We start from the raw sequence: 23,862 nt of genomic DNA on the forward strand, positions 1-23,862 counted from the left end.
AGAACAGTAAAATTGAAAAGCCCAAGTCCCAGAGTGGGATGTCTGGGAATATGGTAAGTTTATTGCACTATAAGTTATTTTCTGGGCTGGAGCTCAGGCCTGGGGGAAAACTTAATTTGATTCTATTGTGGGTTAGCAAATATTTTGGGAATATACTTTTCCTTATACATGATGAATATCCAGACACTGAATGTTTGACTGGGTATTTAAATACATACACACGTAGAAATTGACTGTTTATTACATATATTTGTATTGTCTGTTTAAAAGCCCTCAGTGGTGCCAGTTTTCTATAAACAAGTTCCCAAATGCCATTCATTTTCTTAATTAAGAAAGAAAAGACTAGATGAAGATAAAACTCACCACTAAACTCAGTTCCCAGTCTAAGCATAAGTCGAATGGGAAAAACTTTTGCCCAAGGCACCTCCATTTTCTGGATGATAACCCCACACAAAAAAGGACTATTGGGTAAAGGGAGGCCAGTGAGATCCTGAAAAGTAGGGGCAAAAAATAGGAATCCACCATGATCCTTGCTACTCAGAAAGCTTTCAGTAAATGTAATATTTTCCAGATTGCCTACATATCTTCCTGTTAAAAAAAACACACAAAAGAAAATTAGATGAAAGTTTTTACAGTTTGAGTCAGTTTTTCTTTTTAATTCACATTTGTTACTAGACCGTGTATAATCTCTTCTATTTTGTAGGTATTATCATGAATACATATTATATTGTATCTCTAAACTCTATTGTATCTGGAAACTGATCTCAATTATTGTAACGCTGCTTAAAGGGCACCTGTTTGGTAAAAATGTTATCCCCAACAAAAGGTGTGGGCTAATAGAGTCTGCATTCTGGTTGGGGGAAAAAAGCCCCTAGGCTATCCGCACTGGGAGGGAGCTCAGACAGGATGGATTTTAACAAAGAAGTGCAAGCGTATGCATTTTCTAACTAAAATCTGTGCACTAACAGTACAATGCTGTGCCTGTCAATACACACCAAAGTCAGTGTAGAAAGAAGCAGAATCGCATTGTCACCTAAAACGCCTGGTGCAATATGGCACACTGGTTTTTCCTCCGTGGTTTAATATTGTTTGAAATTTGCAACAATAAGAAAAATCCTAGCATAATATATTTACCACTGTAGTGATATCCTCCCATTATATTATGATAAGAAAAAATATTAAGTTATTTTTTAGTATAAAATGGCTAATTCTAAGCAACTTTACAATCGGTCTTCATTCATTATTTAATTTTTTTTTAATTATTTGCTGACCTTTTCCAGCTTTAAAATGAGGGTCACTAACACCTTCTAAAAAAACAAATTAGTAAGGCTACCCATTTATTGTTATTACTACTTTTAATTACTCATCTATTCAGTCCCTTTCCTATTCATATTCCATTCTCATATTCAAATCAATGCATGGTTGCTAGGGTAATTTGGACCCTAGTCACCAGGTTGCTGAAATTGGAGAGCTGCTAAATAACTCAAAAATAATAAAAAGTGAAAACCAATTGCAAATTGTCTCAGAGTATCACTCTCTATATCATACTAAAAGTTAACTCAAAGGTGAATAACCCCTTTAACACATTATTTTGTGCACTGTGGGTTTAGGTATTGGCTTGCATGTGCATCATGAATTTAAAGGTTGAGATCCTCTACAGATGAATGCATTGAAAGATGGGGATAAACCGAAATACTGTTATGATGGTTTTTTGGAAGCCTACTGCATTTTGGGGGCAACTGTTCTTAAAGGGATACTGTCATGGGGAAAAAAAAGTTTTTCAAAATGAATCAGTTAATAGTGCTGCTCCAGCAGAATTCTGCACTGAAATCCATTTCTCAAAAGAGCAAACAGATTTTTTTATATTCAATTTTGAAATCTGACATGGGGCTAGACATTTTGTAAATTTCCCAGCTGTCCCAAGTCATGTGACTTGTGCTCTGATAGACTTCAATCACTCTTTACTGCAAGTTGGAGTGATATCACCCCCCTCCCTCCCCCCCCCCCAGCAGCCAAACAAAAGAACAATGGGAAGGTAACCAGATAACAGCTCCCTAACACAAGATAACAGCTGCCTGGTAGATCTAAGAACAACACTCAATAGTAAAACCCATGTCCCACTGAGACACATTCAGTTACATTGAGAAGGAGAAACAGCAGCCTGCCAGAAAGCATTTCTCTCCTAAAGTGCAGGCACAAGTCACATGACCAGGGGCAGCTCGGAAATTGACAAAATGTCTAGCCCCATGTCAGATTTCAAAATTGAATATAAAAAAATCTGTTTGCTCCTTTGAGAAATGGATTTCAGTGCAGAATTCTGCTGGAGTAGCACTATTAACTGATGTGTTTTGAAAAAAAACATGTTTTCCCATGACAGTATTCCTTTAATAAGGATCAGAGCACTATGCAATGAAGGTTAAAGCCCTGCATGCTAAAATAAATGATTACATTTCTGCTTTTTTCACAGGCTCTGTTTGTCATTACAAATGACTGTGATGCAGCATAGCATCCATGAAGCTGCCCCACCAAGCACTGGTTTGCACAATGCAGAACAGGCTTACAGTTCCTACATCAGTTAATACCATTCAGTGAATTGATTTGCAAAAGTAACTGGTTCAAAGTGCTGTGCTAGAAGGGAAAGTACAAGTTCTACTGACGAATCAGGGTTTATCTTCCATTCAGTTTGGTTTTGATTTGCTTTAAACTAAAAAGGTAAGATGGCAGTGCATTCTAGGTGCAACAAACACAATTGCCAACAAAGAAGAAACATGTTCAGAGCATGCACACTTTTGTAATAATAATAATGATAATAAAAGTACCTTTTTGAGCATCTCTGTAAATATCGATAAAAAATCTGAACATATCCTTGGGGAGAAATTCTTCATTTTCTAAACAAGTCAATAGAATTACAATTTCTGCCTGACCCAGGCTATGTAACCCATTTGTTGAGAAAAACCAGCATTTTTCAGAGGCATCTGGGCAACAAAAAACAGAAGAGCAATTAGCATGTATAGCCAAAGCCTTCCCCAACAAATCCCAAGTTCTTTAATAATAAATGGTCAATGCTATATCGACCACCCCGTGTATATCCTATTGGTTACAGTTTAATGGATATTAACATGCAGCAACAATCACTTTACAGGGGTAAAATGTGCTCTCTCTCTATATGTGGGTAGCTGTATCTATGACTTATTACTATAGATACAGACTTATTACAATATATATACCATGATCTGGATGAATGAGCAACTTCGCGAACATGTTGGTAGTTTTGTTTTTTGTTTTTTTTAAAGGGTGCAAATTTGGATTACATGACACATGATTTTTCTAAAGGAGATTCTTACGGGAAAAAAAAGATTTGGTCGGAAATAAATGGTATATATAAAAAGACCTTGTAATCGAAATAATCTGTTAAAACTTTTATTAAAAAATGAACATGTTTTTAACCTATATTATCTTTCTTTCCCAGCCTCTCGGAAAACTCAGTTTATAATGAGCCCTGCCCTTCCTTCATTGCTGCAAATGTTGCAGGTTTATAAAGCTAAATGTAATAAAAGCCATAATTGCTCTGGTGTAGTAACACATAGCAACCCATAAAGTGTGTTTTTAAAAAGGTTACAAGTAAATAATACCTGCCGATTGGCTGATATAGATCAAAAGACCTGTAGCAAACTTTGAACCTTTTATTATACTGTATAGCCCCAATAAACTTCAACATGGAAGGGAGAATAAGATTAAAAACTTTCACACATCCCATGACTGCACTGATGGGAGTACAAATAAGGATCAATCTACCATAGGCCTCCTAGTGTTCTACAATCATCTTATCAGAGGCTAGCAGGGTGCATGGCCTAGCAGGGCAATTGGTCTTGGCTGATATCACAGGTGCTGGATTCATTACAAATTATATGGTATTGACTTTCTATAGGCATAGTATTAGCAAGAAAGTAACCTAGTAAATTGTTGCATGGGCAGAACCAGGAACTACAATAACAACTATGGAAACAAAGTCGATTCATGTAACAAAATAAAAATCAGGATAATGTTACGTGTAAGGCCAAGGCGAGGTCTCATTGAGAAGGCCTTTTTACTGTTGTTAGCTAAAAAACAAAGTCCTGGCTTTTATTTTCCTACTGACTTACTTCTAGTTTTAAAGGAGAAGGAAAGTATTCTACCTCTTGGGAGTGCCAAATGTTAGGCACCCCCAAGTTATTGTATTTACTTACCTGAAACCTCGGGCCGGTGCTCTTATCAGCAGAAAACTACACCGGCCCAGGGTTCTTCCAGTGAGCACCACAGATCGATTCTCTTCCGGTTTCTTCTTTCTTCAAATTTCCCGGTGCAGATGCATGTGGAGTAAAACTAAATAGCCAGTAAAAGTTTGGCTTTTCGCTCTACTGCGCATGCGCAACCGCAAGATGATAACTTTGTGGTGCTCACTGGAATAACCCCGGGCCGGTGCAGTTTTCAGCTGATGGGAGCACCAACCCGGGGTTTCAGGTAAGTCATTACAATCACTTGGGGGTGCCTAACATTTGGCAACCCGAAGTGGTAGAAGACTTTCCTTTTCCTTTCAGTGTATACAATTAACCATCAGGGAATTTCAATACTTACAAGTTACTATCTTGACATTAAGAAGGAGGTTTGCATTGAGAATGAAGGTCACTAGGTTAAGCCCCTCTTCCAAAAGCAACAAGACCTCTTTATTAGTAGGACTGCTTTCTACCAGCGCATCTAAAACACAAGTGATATTGTTCCAACACAAAAAAGGGGGAAAAACATAATTAGAAAAAATGCTTTATACATCCTTGTACAGAATTCATGTGTATATATCAACAATCAATAATGGACAATCATAAGTAAAGGAACAGGCACTTATATTATTGATCATTCAGGAGGCAAAGTTATGGACTGAAGGCATGAGTTTCTGCATTAAATCTGGTCTTTTTAGTATAAATACTATGGGGCAATAACGAATGATCTTTTACGAGCAGTAACTGATGTGTACGTTTATAAATCAAATTTGTTTCCATGCTGGATAGAATCACTCCAGAGCTGACAATACAATATCATATGGACTGACATATCATATGAATGTTGGCACAGTTCAGTAGCAGCGCTGAATACAATGTACAGAAAATCATTAAAAATGTATGTGTTCACTATAATATGCTGTGATCTTTCTGGATTCCCCATTTTAATCTTTAATAAATTTGCCCCTGGTACATTAAATTTAAAAACAAGTTTCCCCTAATAATCCAAAAAAATAAACACTTGTATGACAATGTTTTGTCTACTGTTTTTCAGTGCACTAAAGTCAACTAACAAGGGTTAGACTATTTTCCTAAATCTGAAAACTGCAAAAATCCTGGTGAAGACCAGAAAGCTACTGGCATTATGTATGCCACAATAATTATTACAAAAAAAACCTCCTATATTCTTAATTATATATAATTAAATATTTGCGGCAAATTTCTTCATTTCACTGTGAGCGAATAGATTCGGAAATCAGAAATTCAGAAGTCAGAAAAGTTGCAGGTATAAAAACTGCAGCTCGTGTCAAAATTGACACGTGTCAAAATTATTTTGACCCCAATTGACCTCAATGCATTTCGCAAATTTTTCAGCGAAACGGCACCGATTCGCCCATCACTACATATAATTCTATTTATAATTCTATATATATATATATATATATATATAATGTTAAAAATAAAGCTGATATTGGGGGGAAAAGGTCATATTTTCATAATGAATATGAAAGATTTCACACCTACAACAGGCTGCTGTCTCAAAGGTTTAACAGAGTGGTAACACAGATTTTTTCATACGCACAACATCGTACAGGTATAGGACCTGTTATCCAGAATAATTGGGACCTGAGGTTTTCCGGATCAGGAATGTTTCTGTAATTTGAATCTCCATACCTTAAGTCTACTAAAAGATCATTTAAATATGAATTAAACCCAATAGGGCTGTTTTGCACTCAACAAGGGTTTCATTAGTACTACAGAAAAAAAGAATTAAAAGAAATTGAATTATTTGATTTTAATGGAATCCATGGGAGAAGGCCTTCAGAGCTTTCTGGATAATGGGTTTCCAGATAATGGATCCTACTCCTGTAGTACTGACAGGTGATGAAACAGACCTACCTCCACCCTCACCAGAAGCCAGTAAAAGAGGCGGCAGCTTTTCGTCATCATCTGGTATCAGATTTAGATCTCGGCCAACACATTTATCGAGCCCACACAACATAGAATAATCTGATGGAGAACTGACTTTGAAGGCACTTGGGGCATCTGTTAAGGATTTCTCCACACAAGAGTCTACTGGTGAGGTCTCCAAATTTTTCCCTTCTGTGTGCTCTTTTAAGTTATTGGGAGGCTGGTCAGCGCTCTGAAATATAAGGAATATTTTATTCTGTTAATAAAAACACAAACTGTAGATGTTAAATGGTTTGAACTTCAAAGTTAATTTTTTTTAAAAAAAATGGCTGTCAATTTGAAGGCAAGCAGGGATCAATGGAAAAATTTAATTAAAGGGATAATGTCATGGGAAAAAACGTTTTTCTTCAAAACGCATCAGTTACTAGTGTTGCTCCAGCAGAATTCTGCACTGAAATCCATTTCTCTAAAGAGCAAACACATTTACTTTATATTTCATTTTGAAATCTGACATGAGGCTAGAAGTATTGTCAGTTTCCCAGCTGCCCTCAGTCATGCTCAGATAAACTTCAGTCACTCTTTGCTGCTGTACTGCAAGTTGCAGTGATATCACCCCGCCCACCCAGCAGCCTAAAAACAGAACAATGGGAAGGTAACCAGATAGCAGCTCCCTAACAAAAAATAACAGCTGCCCGGTAGATCTAAGAACAGCACCCAATAGTAAAATCCAGGTCCCGCTGCAACACATTCAGTTACATTGAGTAGGAGAAACAATAGCCTGCCAGAAAGCATTTCCATCCTAAAGCACATGACCAGGCAAAATGACCTAAGATTGGTGTGTAGTATATTGGTGTGTAGTACCTGTCAGTACTAAACACCAATATTACAACTAAACTTGCTGGTTCAGGAATTACATTTTATATTGTTGAGTGAATTATTTGCAGTGTAAACAGTGTAATTTAGAAATAAAAACTACATCATAAAAATCAGGACAGAATCCCTTTAAATTCTGAGGTATTTCTAGCCCATAGATAGGCTGGGACCTCATCCATCCCAGAAGCCTTTAGTTGGACTGCACAGTAATACTGCAATCGGTTTGTTTCTGTCTGTGTATGGTAAAGTTAGTTTTCAGGACGAGATATCTACAAAGGAAAAAGGAAGAAAGTTGGCCATTCTGCGTGTAGCAGCTCTACTGAGGAAGAGTGAAGCCGCTCTACTGAGGAAGAGTGAAGCCCAGTGTTTAATTACTGATAAAACGATGTGTTCTTAAACAGAGAAATATGCAGAGGCAACAAAATCTTCCATATTCGATATTTTCAGGCACAAATTAGTAAAAGATGATGAAAACATGAATAAATGTACTGCATGAATACAAGGGTTAACTACGCAACCAGATTAAACATGTCACATACTGTTATTCCTAGATTGTGGATTTGACTTTGAGTATAACTTTATAATGGCTGTAATTATACAGAATGATCGTATATGGCTTAGGCACACACTTAACTGTACAAAAGCCTGGGTGCAACCAGAACACAAGTAATAGAAATATACAAGTATGCGGATGATGCCAGGGATTTAACAAATGTTACACTAAACAGACAGATTATGCAATGCTACAATACAAGTACTAGAAATCTTTCTTTAACATTTAATGAAACTCGCTTAAGTGCCCTTCAAGGTTCGAACAAATCACTGAAAGCCTTTTAAAAGTTAATATATTACCATAAAAATATATTTGAAGTCATATTAACTTTTGTGGAGAGGAAACACCCTACCTCCAAACTGTGCAGGAATCTTCTGTGACTGTATCAAGCTCTAGTTACCATGTTCATTAAACATGTGTTAAGTGGCAGATTTATCAAGGGTCGAATAGTCAATTAGAAATTTTTGGAGTTTAAAAATTCACACATTCGAATTTTTGAATGTGAGATTGATCACAACTCGGCCAAGGAAACAGTCCAAATTTGAATATTCGCCACTTAATACCTACCGAGTTCATGTACAATCAATGGCAGAGGTCTACTGAGCCATTTGAAGATGTTAATAGCCTTCCTAAAATTCAAGGTTTTTTTGGGAAAAAAATTTGATACCTACAAATCAAATACCATTTACATTTTCGGGTCGGAACCATTCCATCAAATATTAGACATTAAAAAAATTTCTTAAAATCACCTCCCAGTTGAATTGTGAGTATATTCGAATTTAAAAAAATTCACATGGAATTCAAAATTCGACCTTTGATAAATGGGCAATGGGCCTCCCCATGTCTGCATTCCTGGTAAACTCAAACACTATGAAATATATGGGAGGAATCTTCTGTGAGTGTATCAAGCTGTAGGATAATTTTTCAGTGACAACAAGAGCAAGTTACCATGTCCTTTAAACATGTGTATGTTAAATGTCTGCATTCCTGGTAAACTAATCTTATTCAAACACTATTAAATAAACAGGGGAAAAAAACAGTACATGGTTACTGAAAGTTCCTCCTGCACTAATGAATTTTAACTGTACTACAGCATTTGATTTCTTGTATAAATGTTACTTTCAAACAAATATGAAGATTGGAACCATGCTAAATTCACACTCAACTACTGGGACATACTTCTAATAGTAACTGGAATCCTGTAAAAGCCAACGCTGGGTACCTATGGTGGGTGTCAGGCCACACGAGCAGAATCGGGGAGATTAGTCGCCCCAGCAAGAAATCTCCTCTTCTTCGAGGTGACAATCTCCCCGAACTGCCTTCCCTCTGCCCTCCGCCGGCTATAATGAAAATCATTTGTGGGAAGGCACACGCGGTGCTTCGTTTTCCAAAGTCACCCGAAGTTTCCTTGTAAGGCGACTTTGGAAAATGAATCGTCGCGTGTGCCTTCCCTCAGACGACTTTCATTATAGCCGGCGGAGGGCAGGGAGAAGGCAGTTCGGGGAGATTGTCGCCCCGAAGAAGAGGAGATTTGTCGCTGGGGTGAGTAATCTTCCCGAATCTGCTTGTGTGGCCAGACCCTTAAAAGTTTCATTTGTCTTTGCGGTTTTTTTTTTTGTTCTATATATTTTTTTTTTTTTAAATTATGTTACTGGTCCTTTAAGCCAACCGTGCCCTAAAGTAAACTTCTCCTCTTTCTTTATCTATGTTAAAGCTACTCCATACATAAAATGTGTTCCCACTAAATACTCCGTGTGCAGAAAAAAGGGTGGGTCACAAGAAGTATAAAAATGATGCGTTTTCACACAGAATTTTTTGAGCGCACCACAATAGTTGCCTAGATGGAACACTGCTGTCTGCAAACAGTTCAATTTTCTCACCATGGGAGAATCTGGTAAGCTGCAAGCTGTTGGACTTAAGTCCTGTGAGGACCTCTTGACAAAAGATGTAAATTTGGTTGTGTCTGCAACTTCCCCATTAGGTAGAAGACCATCAGCAAACCAGACCCTTTTGGGTTCTTTCTGACTCCCTGTGGGGAAAGAAACGTTTATTAAGACAACAAATGCAGCCAAAGGGTATATAAAAAGCAACTCTGAAACAACCAAGTAAAAAAATTCCGTCTCAAACTCAAACTCTGAAAGGTAAATAAATATAAAAAGTGTTAAAAACTGCTTGTGAAGTCTGTCTGTTATACTCATTGCATATTTTCTGTACTACAGAGGTTTTCAACCCAAAGTAGGAAACAATGAAATGCTGTGACATTAGAAAGACTTGTGTATATAAAGTGATGACATTAGCGCTTACCTTAAAACAAATACATAATTTTAACTTCAAAAACAGTGACAAATGCAGTAGCTAATGGGGGACAGAAGCTATTTAAATACTAATTGAATCTATTTCTTTTCCATGGCTTTACAAGATAATTATCTTTTTAGGGTGTCAGTGAGCGCTGCAATGATGGGATCCAAGTTGTAGATTTAATATAAATGTTATATAAATTAATATGGTCTCCTGTGCTTCCACCCCCTTGTATATTCTGTGCCAGCTGCTGGAATAGTGACACAACTTCCCTCCAACCCTACACAACTAAACAAAAGGAGCCCTGTTACTTCATTTGGCAATGAAACAAATCTCATCACAATCCAAAAAATATGAATTAGGGAAAACATTTGATAATAATATTCCTGCCAATGCCACTCTCTGATCCAGGAGGGTTGTGGGATAGTAGGGGTGTTAATTAGTGTCAGTGGGAGTAACAAGGCATTGGGAATACTGGAGCGATTACAGATCAAATATAAAATTCACAGATGTTTCCAATGTTCCATAAGCTCTCAAGGCATTTTCTACTCACTTTTATATCAGTCGCTTCATACACAATGGAAAGTTCCAGTACTGGCTGCTTCTGGTCTGCAAATGCACAATGCAGTGTTTTCAAACCAAGAACCCACAGTACTGGCACTTTCATGTAATTTGCCTTTACTTCCAATTGACTGTAATGCAGTTTCATGGGCTTATCTCTGCATTCATGTCTCACAAGTGGGGCTGGCATTTAAAGGGCACCTATCACAGCCAAAATCAAACACATTAACAATCTCACCAGTACAAGCTAAACACGTTTAATCAAACTACATATATAGTTTTTTGAAAAAACTGCAGGTTTTAAAAAAATCCCTTACTTTGTCAAATGGGTTCTTTCACTGAGGGAGGCCATACTGTGACTATAACAGAGACTCTAATATGCAAATTTCAGGAGCATGTTCAGATTGTAACACTGCTTTGAGTATTCTACCCAGAATGCCTTGTTTAAGTAAACTCCTCCACTAGAAGTATCAGGATATTTCCCCATCTTGTCATTATGCAAATGAAGGGCACACAGTAACTTCCAGCAGGTGGCAGCACTACTGAACAGCAGCTAACACAGAGGTTTGGCTGATTTGAAAATAGCTTACAAGGGTTGATAAGCAAGCAAGGAATTTCAACTGAGCATGTGCAAGATTTCAGAGCTACAGTTGGCTGGGAAGATATAGGTAGGAGGAGCCAGTGAAATCCAAGATGCCTGCCTCAGCTAGAACTGCAGGGGAGATCTTGCAGAAGGTATAGTGAGCTGATCATTTACATTATACAAACAATTCTAACTGTTTTAAAAATCGGATTTCTTGAACTTTCACATAGTGTATTTACTTAGTAAATGATTTTGGTCATGATTGGTGCCCTTTAAGGTTGCCACCTTTTCTTTAAAGGGGAAAAAGCGAAATGGAAACTATTAGCTACATCTTACTGAAATAAATTCTCTAAATATAATCAATTAAATATTCTGAACCGTTTTTGAAATATCCAAGTTACTCTTCACTCTCCCTCCTCTCAGCATCTTTTACTCTGCATTCTGTCTTCTTGTAGGAGTTGGGAGTCTGATTTTGAATGATAGTTGAATCCAATATATCTTTTAGGGGGGTTTCTTTTGCCTAGATGATGTATTAGAGCTCACTCTATTAAAATCACCAGAAATCCTATTTCTCTACATGCAGAATTTGTGCCAAAGTCAGTTATTTTGTTGTATTTTGTTTGTGCTGAAGTTCATTGTTTGAATGAGCTCTAATACATCTGCTAGGAACTGGAGCCCCCCCTATAAGATATATTGGATTTAACTATCAATGAATATCTGACACCCAACTTGTGCATGAAGAGAGAATGAAGAGAAAGAGATGCGGAGAGGGATAGTGAAGATACACTTATTTCAGAAACGGTCTAGAATTTTTAATGCATTATATTTCGAAAGTTTCTTATTTCAGTATGACAAAGCTTATATTATATTAAAAAAAAGTTTTTTTTTATTATTTCCTATATTTTTATATTTATTTGCAATTAACAACATTGTCATCAAGCATCCTTTTTAGCAGACAGGCGGCAACTCTACAGGCCTCACAGTCTAAGAAAGACAGCCTATGGAGAATGCAGCAGATTAAAATATAATAATATTAAATATATTAGCAAAGCAAACAAAACACTTAACAGTACCAAAGTATTTAAACAAGCAACAGATAGGTGAATTGGAATTGTAAGTGTTCAAGGAAAGGAAACAGTACAGTGTGTTGAAATGAGAAACTCATAGCTGGATTTGTCTCCTGGCCGGGCAGCTACTGTACATTCCATATTCAGAAAAAACTGGACTGATGGAAAAGGGGTAAGGTTTGGTTATGCGTGTATTATCTGGTCTGCCTGGGATCTTGGGTTTTCAGATAAGTGGTCTCTCACTAATGTGGAACACCAATCCCCAAGTTATTTAAGTTCAAGTTTTGGCTCACATAAATTCCTACATAGATGCCAATTGCAGAAGGAGGAAAAGAAAAAAAAGCTTCTAAAGTGGTCTCCAATATAGCAAATACAGTAATTTCTTCCCGACAACAAAACCCTAGTAGGAACATTCATGGGCATCATACTATGGGGCATTTTATGAAAGTACGAATAAAGCTTACAAGTGAATTAAGAGCTGCTTCAAAGGATTCAGATGGAAATATTTATCATGTGAGTGTAAATCGTGATGTTATCTGTTAAAGGAACAGTTATACCAAAAAATGAAAGTGTTCTAAAGTAATGAGAAGATATGTAGTGTTGCCCTGCACTGGTAAAACTGATGTGTTTGCTTCAGAAACACTACTATAGTTCATATAAACAAGCTGCTGCGTAGAAATGGCGGAAATTGAAAAAAGGCTACATGGCACAGGATAATTAGTGGATAACAGATAACATTATGTTCTACAGAGCTCATCTGCTATCTACTGTGTAACTTGAGCCTTTTCTCCTTTGAATAGCTGCGCCCATGGCTACACAGCAGTTTATTTATATAAACAATAGTAGTGTCTCTGAAGCAAACACAGCAGTTTTACCAGTACAGGGTAACACTGCATTATTTTTTTATTACTTTAAAACTTTTTAATTTTTTAATGTTACTGGTCCTTTAAGGTGAACAATCATGAAAATTAAAATTTACATTTCCTCTCTTGGAAATAATATATAAATATGACCAAAAAAAATCTGTGCCATTTCAGAGATCATCAATAATCGCTATTCCTATAAAGGCAACCGTGTCTCTCTACATTCAGCTTTGTGCCAAAAATAAATGAATAAACAAAATTGTAACGGTTTTTAATGTGAAAGATTCTATTTTTGCTGTTTTTTTTTAATATAGTTTTGCACTTTTGAGTTTATCTGGTTTTCTAATTCATGCTCAGACAAGTTTCAAAGTCTTGTTTTCAGCCCAGCTGCGTGCCTATATTGGGAACCTTTTGATAGGCTTGATTGTAAGTTTCGAAAACAACAAACAGACCTACTGGCCTCCCCAACCAAAGTGTAGGCTCTATCAGTGTGCATCTCTGGTTGAGGAAACAATTTTGGGGTGACAGATGCCTTTTAATCATGCAATTTAGGAAGGGGCCTTGTGAAGACTATAACAGTGATAAAAGGTATTATTTAGCAGGGAAGCATAAGTACTTTAAAGGGCAATTCAGTTGATCATTAATTAGTTTTAAATAATTAAACAAGGTATTGTGTAATGAATACTATACAGGTATGTGACCTGTTATCCAGAATGCTCATGACTGGTTATCCAGAATGCTCAGGACCTGGGGTTTTCCAGATAACAGCTCTTTCTGTAATTTGGCTCTTCATACCTTCAGTCTACTAGAAAAATAAACCCAATAGGCTGGTTTTGCTTCCAATAAGGATTAATTATATCTTAGTTGGGATCAAGTACAAGCTACTGTTTTATTATTACAGAGAAAAAGGAAATCATTTTTAAAAATGTTGATTTGTTTATAATGGAGTCTATGGGAGCCAGCCTTCCCGTAATTTGGAGCTTTCTGGATAATGGGTTTCCGGATAATGGATCCTATACCATTAAAAAAAACAAAAAACAAAGGATTGCTTTAAAATTGCTTAAATTGAATTATATTAAGTGGCACGGTCATTTTGTAATTCCAAGCGTTCTGGATAATGAGTTTCTAGCTAATTTTATTACTTCATAGTACTTGCACCTTTATTTCCAAAGTGTCAAAACAGAATAGTCCTGTCCTGCTTTATTCCTGATTAACACTGCACTTTTAGGAAAATAAAAATATTAAACAAATCTAAATTTATGACAACATTACAATGAGAGAAAATGAGTAGCATTTAAGCCTATATAAAAAAAATAAAAGGGGGTTATAAAAATGGTATAATATTATTAAATTGCCCTTTAAGATAATATTGAAACTGCATCTCCCTATGGCTTTCATTACCATAGACTTCCTTAAAAGAGAAAAATAACCTTTTTCATAAGAGCGCATATAAAGGAAAGGAAACCTGACTTCCTGGAACCATTTCACAACCCTCCTTAAAGGAACAAAAACACCAAAAAATAGTTTTTGAAGTAATAAAAATATAATGCAGTGTTGCCCTTTACTGGTAAAACTGTGGTATTTGCTTCAGAAACACTACTATAGTTCATATAAACAAGCTGCTGTGTAGCAATGGCGGAAATTGAAAAAAGGCTATATGTCACAGGTTAAATAGTGGATAACAGATAAAACCAATATGTTCTACAGAGTTTATCTGCTGTGTAACATGAGCCTTTTCTCCTTTGAATAGCTGCCCTTATTGCTACACAGCAGCTTATTTATATAAACAATAGTAGTGTTTCTGAAGCAAACACAGCAGTTTTACCAGTGCAGGGCAACACTGCATTATATTTGTATTACTTTGAAATTTTGATGTTACTGTAAACTGGAAGTGGCACTTTATACTCCCTCACCTTTCCAATGTGAAGTGATGGGTTTGATGAAATCTGCTTTCCAGAGATTCTGTGCACCACTCTCTATGACAAGCACAGAGACCTCAAGTTCCAGAATCACTTCAACATGAAGCAAGGTGTGTGTGTGGGTGTGTGTGTGGGTGTGTGTCCTGTTATCCAGAATGCTCGGGACCTGGGGTCTTCATGCCTTAAGTCTACTAGAAATTCATTTAAACATTAAATAAACCCAACAGGCTGGTTTTGCTTCCAATAAGGATTAATTATATCTTAGTTGGGATCAAGTACAAGGTACTGTTTTAATATTACAGAGAAAAAGGAAATCATTTTTAAAAATTTGGATTATTTGGATAAAATGGGGTCTATGGGAGACAGCCATTCCGTAATATGGAGCTTTCTGGATATGGGATTTCCGGATAAGGGATCCTATACCTGTAAATATATGTATGTGTATGTGTGTATATATATATATATATATATATGTATATATAATACACAAAAGCCATGAATATCTTGTAAATTATATCCTTATAAACGGTGAGTAGTGATGTCATCAGTTATAAATGGTGAGTAGTGATGTAATTCACATGACTCACTAAAATTTGTGTATTATAATAAATAAAGTACCCCCAGTTGTAAAATATGAGGATATTAGAAGTTACCTCAGAGTTCCATGACCTGTATAAAAACACTCGGCCTTCGGCCTCGTGTTTTTATATGGTCATGAAACTCCTCGGTAACTTATAATATCCTTATATTTTACAAGAGGGGGTACTTTATTCATATATATATATATATATATATATATATATATATATAGCAGTTCAGATAGTGTTTATGCACCTTTTCTACATATGCCCAACTAAATAAGCTAATGTCAAATAGGCTATTTTTCCCATTTAACGATACAGACACCATTGCATGTGGATATGTGAATACTATAAAATGCCCATGTGTTTTAGTGCAATTGTCTGTTTTATAAATAAATGCATATTCCAGCTAGTCATACATTTGTTCAATTTACCTTGCACTCCTGGTTGTTTAAGTACTGAGCCAGGCACCAAAACAGTAGGCGGAGGCGAGTTAAGTGTGCCTGCTGCCTGGGCCTGCACCAAAGGTGGGATGGTAGAACAGTACTCAGAGGGGACATTGGGATTTGGGCTAGGACCAGTTGGGCTCATCGTCCTTTCAAAAGCCTGTACTAAAGGAAGGAAAACAAAATAATAAAACCACTGGGAGATGCTACTCTACTGCAGTAAAAGGCGAGTAAATTGAGAGATCCATAGCGAAAGGCACAGGCTGCAGACAAGGACAGATGTGGATTAAGGGGAAATAATTGAGAGTAAGCCCAGTAATACATGAAATCCAGAGAGTGACAGAAAAAAGAAAGTGCATAGTGATGTATTTAGCCTCACTGGACCTAGTAATATAACATGAGACAGCTACAGGAAATACTAGAGAATATACTCTCTTTCTTTTTAAAGTGATTTTTCAATGAAATGCTGAGAATTATTATTATTAAATGTAAGGTCAGCAGCCAGTGAGGTTAAATATAGATTCCTTTAGCTGTGATAAAGCCAAGAAGCTGTAGGTGGAAAAGATACGAATACATTGGGATACAATGCATGAAAGGTCCAAGTAGCAACAACATGGTTAAACATAGAAGCACAATAATAGTTACCTTAAAGGAATTGTTCAGTGTAAAAATAAAAACAGGGTAAATAGTCTGTGTAAAATAAAAAAAAATTCAATATAGTTATTTTTTTAATCTGAGCTGCATGCTTAGTATCAATTGCAAACTCACTGAACAATTATGTCCCATGTGGCCCCCCTTCAAGTCGCTGACTAACTCAGAGTTATAGAGATGAAAAGCAGGAAGTAGTGTTCTGGCGATTATATTAGACATCCAGTCACTGCAGCTTCTATAAATTACATTTTTGCCTAACTAATGATATAAGAAACATTTTTTATTTTGCACAGCCTATTTACCCAGTTTTTATTTTTACACTGAACTGTACCTTTAAAACTTCTAAGGAAAGTACCGTAGCAGCTGTAGAGTCTGGAAAGACTGAAAATGTCACAGGTATAAAAGGTGGATTTTTAAGGGTAAATGTGCAACTTCCTACTGCCTAACCAGATGAGTTATATTCCTCTGCATGTTTAAAATAAGTTCTTCTCTACTGCCAAAAGTTGGCCATACACGTATACATCCAAGAGGTTTGCTACGTCATCCAATATGCCCATTGGACATTATCGGGCTGATCCAATTGTTTAGGCAACGGGCCAATGATCAGATCATTATTGTAGCTATGCAGCCCATCAAGAAGAGGACAGCATCCATGTGTAGATGCCATCTTCAATCTGATGATAAAATCAAACCTGCCAAATTTTGGTTGTGCAGGCTCTTTGGTTTACACCAATAAAAACAGCTTTCATTGGCTCACATACGGCCAACTTAACATTTCTATTGCAATGCACCCCCTCCCGCCCATGTTCATCATCACTCCCCTTTTCAGCTTTTCCCTTTAAATGTGTGTTAACTGGTTAATTTCTCAACTAACACATCCCCCCCTTCAAGATTTAATATAAGTTTAAAGTTTAAATTAGGGATGTACCGAATCCACTATTTTAGATAGAGCCGAACCTCCGAATCCTTCGCGAAAGATTCGGCTGAATTCCGAACCAAATCCTAATTTGCATATGCAAATAAGGGGTGGGAAGGGGAAAACATTTTTTTACTTTCTTGTTTTGTGACAAAAAGTCACACGATTTCCCTCCTGCCCCTAATTTGCATATGCAAATTAGGATTTGGGATCAGGTCGGCCAGGCAGAAGGATTCGGCTGAATCTGAATCCTGCTGAAAAAGGCAGAATCCCGGACCAAAATTCTGCATTCGGTGCATCCCTAGTTTAAATGCTGCTTCCCAGCATTTCCAATTCTCAACATCAACTTTAAACAAACAAAATAATAATTACATTTATATTAAATCCATTTCTGTAAATAAAACAATATAGCCCACACAGTGGTATCAGAGCTACTAAGCTCGGAAACTGAAAGATGATAAAAAGCTGTAACATAAGCTTCATGCAAAGCCTTATTGGTGCCTAATAGGCAGAATCAGATGCCAGTAGTAACTTCAACCGGGAGGGGGAAAAGAAAGAAAATGTTTATGAATGCTCTGCCCATTTAAATAAGCCAAGAAACTCAATATAAATAGCCCACTCAGGTATCCATTAAAATATGTATATTCTGTGAATAATAACGTTATGCCTATGTCATCTGTTAGAAGGCACACTTTTACATTATACTGATAAAGCGCCAAGCTGAAAACTTAAATTCTTATTTGAAGAATTATTTTAATTTAAAAGAAAAAAAAAATCAGCATTTATCAAATTAATGGCTAACTCCGGAGTGTGTTCATCAAATCCATGGTAAACTCAGGGTTTTTGTAGTGTGTCCTTCTACATACAAAAGAACATAAATAAATGGACATGCAAGAGCAGTACATAGAAACATACCTGTACTTACTAGACCATAACACACAACACAAACTCTTGCTTCTTTGTCCATATACGGCAATTTCCACTTCTGACTGCAACAAACGGCGCAAAAAACCTATGAAATAAATATGTTATATAGTAACACGTCCGTCAAGTTAAAACTTAAGTAAATCCTAAAAAACTTGAAGTTGACCCAGATGAGTGTGAAATACCCTATTGGATGCAGTCTCAGATTTGCCTCTGGCAGGAAGAATAAATTGTAGCTGTTTCTAGATAAACACTGTACAAGTATGGGACCTCTTATACAGAAATTTCAGGACTTGGGGTTTTCCGGTGAGGGGGTCTTTCTGTAATCCATCTCTTGATGATTTGAAAAAAAATTTAAACAAAATAAATCCCATAGGATTATTTCGCCTCCAATATAGATTAATTACATCTTAATTATAAAGTTACAAGGTACCATTTAATTATTACAGAGAAAAAAGGAATTATTATTTTTAAAAAAATGTAAATTATTTAAAATTGAGCCTACGGGAGATGGCCTTCCTGTAATTTGAATTTTCTGGATAATGGGTTTCCCGACAAGGGATCATTAGTATCAGTAAACTTATTTTCTTTTCTATCCAGGCAGCATTGAACGCTTGCTTGAATCTAATGTATCTGACTGTATAACATTAAAAAAAACAAGCATTACAATGAACCCCCCTTTCTAATAATTGCATGCTATGCCCAAGTATTGACAGGTAAGAACTAGTAATCAGAGGCATTATTATATAGTATATTTGACATATTGTGAGCATATCCCCAATGATGCATCTCATCACCAGTATAAAATATCCGAACTTGGTTGGCCTTTCCTCATTACTAATATACCTTTGGTATATCGCTTTAACTAGTCAAATTAAGATTCAGCTTTTGCTATGTACAGTATTTCAAAGATCTTTTTTAATAATATCGTGAAGAGCTTTGACTGAGTTCAGTAATCTCATTTATACCATCTGTGTAATATAAGGTTAATTTTTCAGATGCCATCTAGAGTGTAACTACTGCAGGGAATAGTCCCTTGCTATAGCTGAGGAAAGGAGTTGTCCCTTAGGTTTGTGATATGCCCTACATCCACAAAAATCATAAGACCGGTTTTTATACAACTTTTTGAGGTCTGGAATGCAGCTACTACCTTGATAAAGAAGCAACCATGGTCACAATAAGGATTCAGGTGCATAAAAACACTTTTATGGCTAATGCCACATGGAGTAGATTCAGCCAATTCAATGCACCCAGAAGAACCGCCAGAATCAGCCTAGGTTCAGAGACAGATCAGATTTCAGCCTGCCCCAATATGCAGGCTGAGAAACAGCCCTGTGTGGTATTAGGCTATCATCTCAATCCAGGGCCACACATAACAGATTGTCGACTTTCACCCACCTGCGTTTTGTCCACAGGTGAAGCAAATATACGCTTTAATGCACTCATTCCTATAGCTCCATTGACAAGCCCGGTGTTGGCCTGTGTGTAGCGGATATCGATGCAGAAATGCAAAAGTATGAGTTTTGTGCCAATGGATTTCTATCAATGCATCCGCTTAGCTCAATCAATGTACAAGAGGCAGGCAGAGGAAAAGGGAAAAATCCACTATGTGTGCCCATGGCCTAAGGCACACAGACTTTTTTCAAAATGATCAACATTTAGCTCCTCTCCCCAGCATGACATAATGCACACATGGACAGAGACAATACGTAGCCCCTGGCTCCTGCATCTGGGTAACCCTTGCTTTCCAGATGCCTTTGTAATGCCCATTCTCAGGCGTAAAAAAAACTGGGGTACTTCTTGAAAAGCGCTTTCCTGTAGCCACTTTAAACACAAAAACATTGCTGATAATGTGTTTAGAAGGCTTTCAAGTTGCATGCCAATGTTGTAGTTGCTGCTTCACTGGCAAGCAAATTGCTGTAAACTTACTCTGGGTGCATCTCTGAGCACTTCTGCAAATTACAATCATTTTTCTATTTTTTATCAGTTTCTCATATTTGCATTATTTCGATTGCCAATTCCAGGCTTTTCTCTCAACCAAGAGTCAGAAACCCTAGGGTTAACTAAATAAAGGCAGTGCATAGACAGTCAGGGTGACGGACACCCTGACCTTCAAAAAAACAGCTGCTGAACTGAAAGCCTGCTATAAGCAAGTCTAAAACTGGAAAGATCTCAAAAAACACTAAAAAAATTAGAAAATTCAGCTAACATGCAAAAATATTTTGCATAAGTTTACATCAATTCTTTTGGGTTTAGATCCCCTTTCATGCTCATTCTTGGTGAAGAGTGCATAGCTTTAATATGTGGTTGCTTAGTAGGTTTTAGATGCTTTTGTAAAGATAAAAAAATCTCTTATTTGCTCGACCAACATACTTTTCCACATGCCCGGCAATGATGTCTCCTCTTCGTAAAGGTGAACTTAACACTGCAGTTCATACACATGGGAGCTTCAGAATCAGGGATCCAGGTTGGCTGTCTCTGACCCAGGACAGAGTTTTGCGAAGTTTCATTTTCAGATCTGCACTCATTTTCTTTCTTGTTTCGCTCAGAACTTCCATTTGTGTTTGCAGATTTGCCCGAAATATTTAAATAATTTGGCTGTGCTTCAGCAACAGAGATGGGGCTGCTGGGAGTAACGTCTGCACTGCTCTGATCAGGCGTATTATTGTCTTGTACATCTGTATTTACCAAAGTATTTTGGGATGTACCAGGCAAAAGTTTGAGCTGTTTGGGCCTTGCACCTCCTATATGGGAACTGAAACTGGCTACGTCACCATCTGATACAGCTGCAGGAAGAGACTTTTCTGAAGTTATTTTAACTTGTGTCTGTGCACCAATCACACTACTTTCCTGCTTGCTTGTGTAGCTTGGACTACTGCTCACTGCTGCTTCTATATATTCAACCCCAAAGGAACAGCTGTCTGTCCCAAAATCACCTGCAGTTTCACAAGCAGCAGGTGTATTACCAGCACAGATAAAGTCATATGGTGGACAATCATTGTGCAATGTGAATGGGGTTAACTGGCCATCCTCCTGATTAAGAAAGTCATCAAGCTCAGCATCACTGATATAGGCTTCACTTAACACATCACGGTTTATTAGATCATGTAAAAAGTCCTCGTTAAATTTGCTATTGGAAACTGAAGCAATATCCAAGAACTGCTCCTTCTTTCTGGATTCCATGGCATCAGGTGCCAAAACTGAGGGAGCATGGTGTGAAGTGATCATCATCTGTGCATCTAAATTCTTGGTTCCTTGTACAACAACCTCTTTAGCGAGAGAGGGCAGATGCACTTCTTGCACAGAACTTACATCCAGTTCTTTGTTGTCTTGTAATACAGTAACAGCAACAGGGTCAACAGCCTTAACAGCATTGTTATTTTCTACTTTAATTATGTTTTCTGTACAAGGTGCAATACACTGGGAGGACACCACTAAAGTACTGGGTGAAACCTCTTTCTGCACTGAGCATTCTATCTGACCACTGCCTACAGACACAGATGAGTCTGTGGAAACATCTGTAAACCGAGAGGTAATTATAGTTTCTAGAACAGGCTGTCCCTGATCTGATGCAGGCTCTTCATTAGCCCTGCCTGCATGACAGTCTACAGCACCGTTTCCTTTAACATCTGCACTCTGAGCTGCATCTCTGCAAGAGGTTTCAATACACCCTCTATTCATTGCCTCTTCATGGTCAGCACCTGATAAACACGGAGTGTCCCTTTCACCTTGTATCCCCAGAGACTCTTGTCCTTCTGTTAAAGTTTCATATGGAAGATCATCGCTAACATAACCATCACTAGTTGAGGTATTGGAGCTGCTTACAGTATCAGTGTTGGAAGCAGAATCAATAGCACTGTTTTCTTGATCCAAGTTGCATGCCAGAACCTGATCTAAACTTATGTTGGAACTATAACCTTTTGAATTCATCACTAACAGATTAGGCTGAGTTATTGGCAACCAAGTTCCATGTTCACATTCCAGTGCATTTCCTTGCCAAGAAATGGAAGATTCTGTAGGGGACACTGGATCGATAGCTGTGTCAGAGATTAACTCCAGATCAGACAAATGGATGCTGGATATCTCTGGTCCATTACTAGTATCCTTTTGAATCAGGCTGCCCGTATCACTGATAAGATCACAAACAGGCACACTTGTTCTCCCCAGACCTGAAACATCATCATTCGAATCACCACCATCTACACAAGATAAAAGATCAAGGCCAGTGACATTTTTTTCAGTACATGACTCAGGGCCGCAAGTTTGAAAATCAACGTCTTCATCTGTAGAACAAAGAGCTTGCTGTGGACTGCTCCTCTCATTCATTTGTTTCCGAGGTGCTGAGAATTCTGGTTGATGGCAGATGTTGCCCGTGTATATGGAGCACTGGTTTGAGACAAGAGATGCTCCCAATGACTGACAGTTGTCCAGCACGTCTATGAAAATAAATGAAATGTGAGTTTTGTGACACATAATTATGTAAACAAATTCATTATTTCCATTCAAAGCATTTTATTATTACACAGTAAGCAAATACAATGCTTTACATTATGTACAGACATATGAATAAAGCCTACAGAGGTTTATATTCATACAGCAGCAATTAGCATACATTTTGGAGGTAGAAAAAGAAGAGTCCCTGAGTTCAAGCATGCTTCCCCTTCATATAATAAAATCTGGTGTCTGTCAATCTGGCATTCTGTGTAAGAAATGTTTTTTACCAATAATCAATAAACAAACATAATAAACTGAACAATTAAACGTTTTCTTCTTAGAAGTTAACGGTCATTGCAGTGGGGTAACACACAAGCTATTATCGCCCTTTACATGCAAAGGGCCTGGTCAGCAATGGTTCAGGAGAGAGAGAGAGACAGAGGGAGAGAGAGAGAGATGAATGATAGATTGATGAGAATTTGTATGAATAGAGAAGCTTAGAGAATTACCTGCATTTTGCTCAAAATCATCTAGCAATTTATCGAGATCCACAACAGCTGCTTGAAAATAATTGTCCATCTTCCGATGGATGTGCAGTAAATCCTATTTGAAATCTGTAAAAGCAAAAATCAGAGATATTATGGTTCATGACTACAAGTAGAAATAAGTGCATAGCATGTTCATATAAACAGGAGGGGTCGTTCACAGAAAGCAATTAGTATGGGAGTAAATCATAACTGAAATTCAGATACAATGTGAGCAGTGACAATGTGGATGGAATAGCACTTTATAATGGTACTTTACTGCACTTGCTACATAGTGAGATCTGCTCGTTTGATGACGCAAGATCACTCCCCAATATGTCCACCTTGAGGTGGGCGATATCGCAATAATCTGATCGGCAGCCCTAGGGCCCAACGATCATGACAATGAGAAGAATATGGGTGGTTGGCTGGAATACCGCATTAATGAATCAATGTTGTCCTTGATTCAACAAGGTTTTTTTAAACCTAACGAATTGACATCTGG

The 23,862-nt window shown here is 37.3% G+C and overlaps 1 protein-coding gene across 2 annotated transcripts in view; it reads right to left on the reverse strand.

The window, feature by feature from the left end:
* zfyve16.L (zinc finger FYVE-type containing 16 L homeolog) overlaps window positions 1–23,862 on the reverse strand; it is a 43,431-nt gene that overhangs the window by 12,521 nt on the left and 7,048 nt on the right. Inside the window, exons 2-10 of one of the 2 annotated variants that reach the window (XM_018264890.2) lie at window positions 23,343–23,447; window positions 20,773–22,835; window positions 18,391–18,487; window positions 15,897–16,073; window positions 9,471–9,619; window positions 6,153–6,396; window positions 4,615–4,734; window positions 2,820–2,975; window positions 364–588 (exon numbers count right to left, since the gene is read on the reverse strand). In XM_018264890.2, coding sequence (XP_018120379.1) covers window positions 364–588; window positions 2,820–2,975; window positions 4,615–4,734; window positions 6,153–6,396; window positions 9,471–9,619; window positions 15,897–16,073; window positions 18,391–18,487; window positions 20,773–22,835; window positions 23,343–23,412 — 3,301 coding nt within the window. In that variant the 5' untranslated portion in view covers window positions 23,413–23,447. The remainder of the gene's footprint in view (window positions 1–363; window positions 589–2,819; window positions 2,976–4,614; window positions 4,735–6,152; window positions 6,397–9,470; window positions 9,620–15,896; window positions 16,074–18,390; window positions 18,488–20,772; window positions 22,836–23,342; window positions 23,448–23,862) is intronic. The other variant, XM_018264896.2, reaches the window with a different exon arrangement.

The sequence above is a fragment of the Xenopus laevis genome, chromosome 1L, assembly GCF_017654675.1.
Source record: "Xenopus laevis strain J_2021 chromosome 1L, Xenopus_laevis_v10.1, whole genome shotgun sequence".
In the NCBI taxonomy this organism is placed as follows: Eukaryota; Metazoa; Chordata; class Amphibia; order Anura; family Pipidae; genus Xenopus; species Xenopus laevis.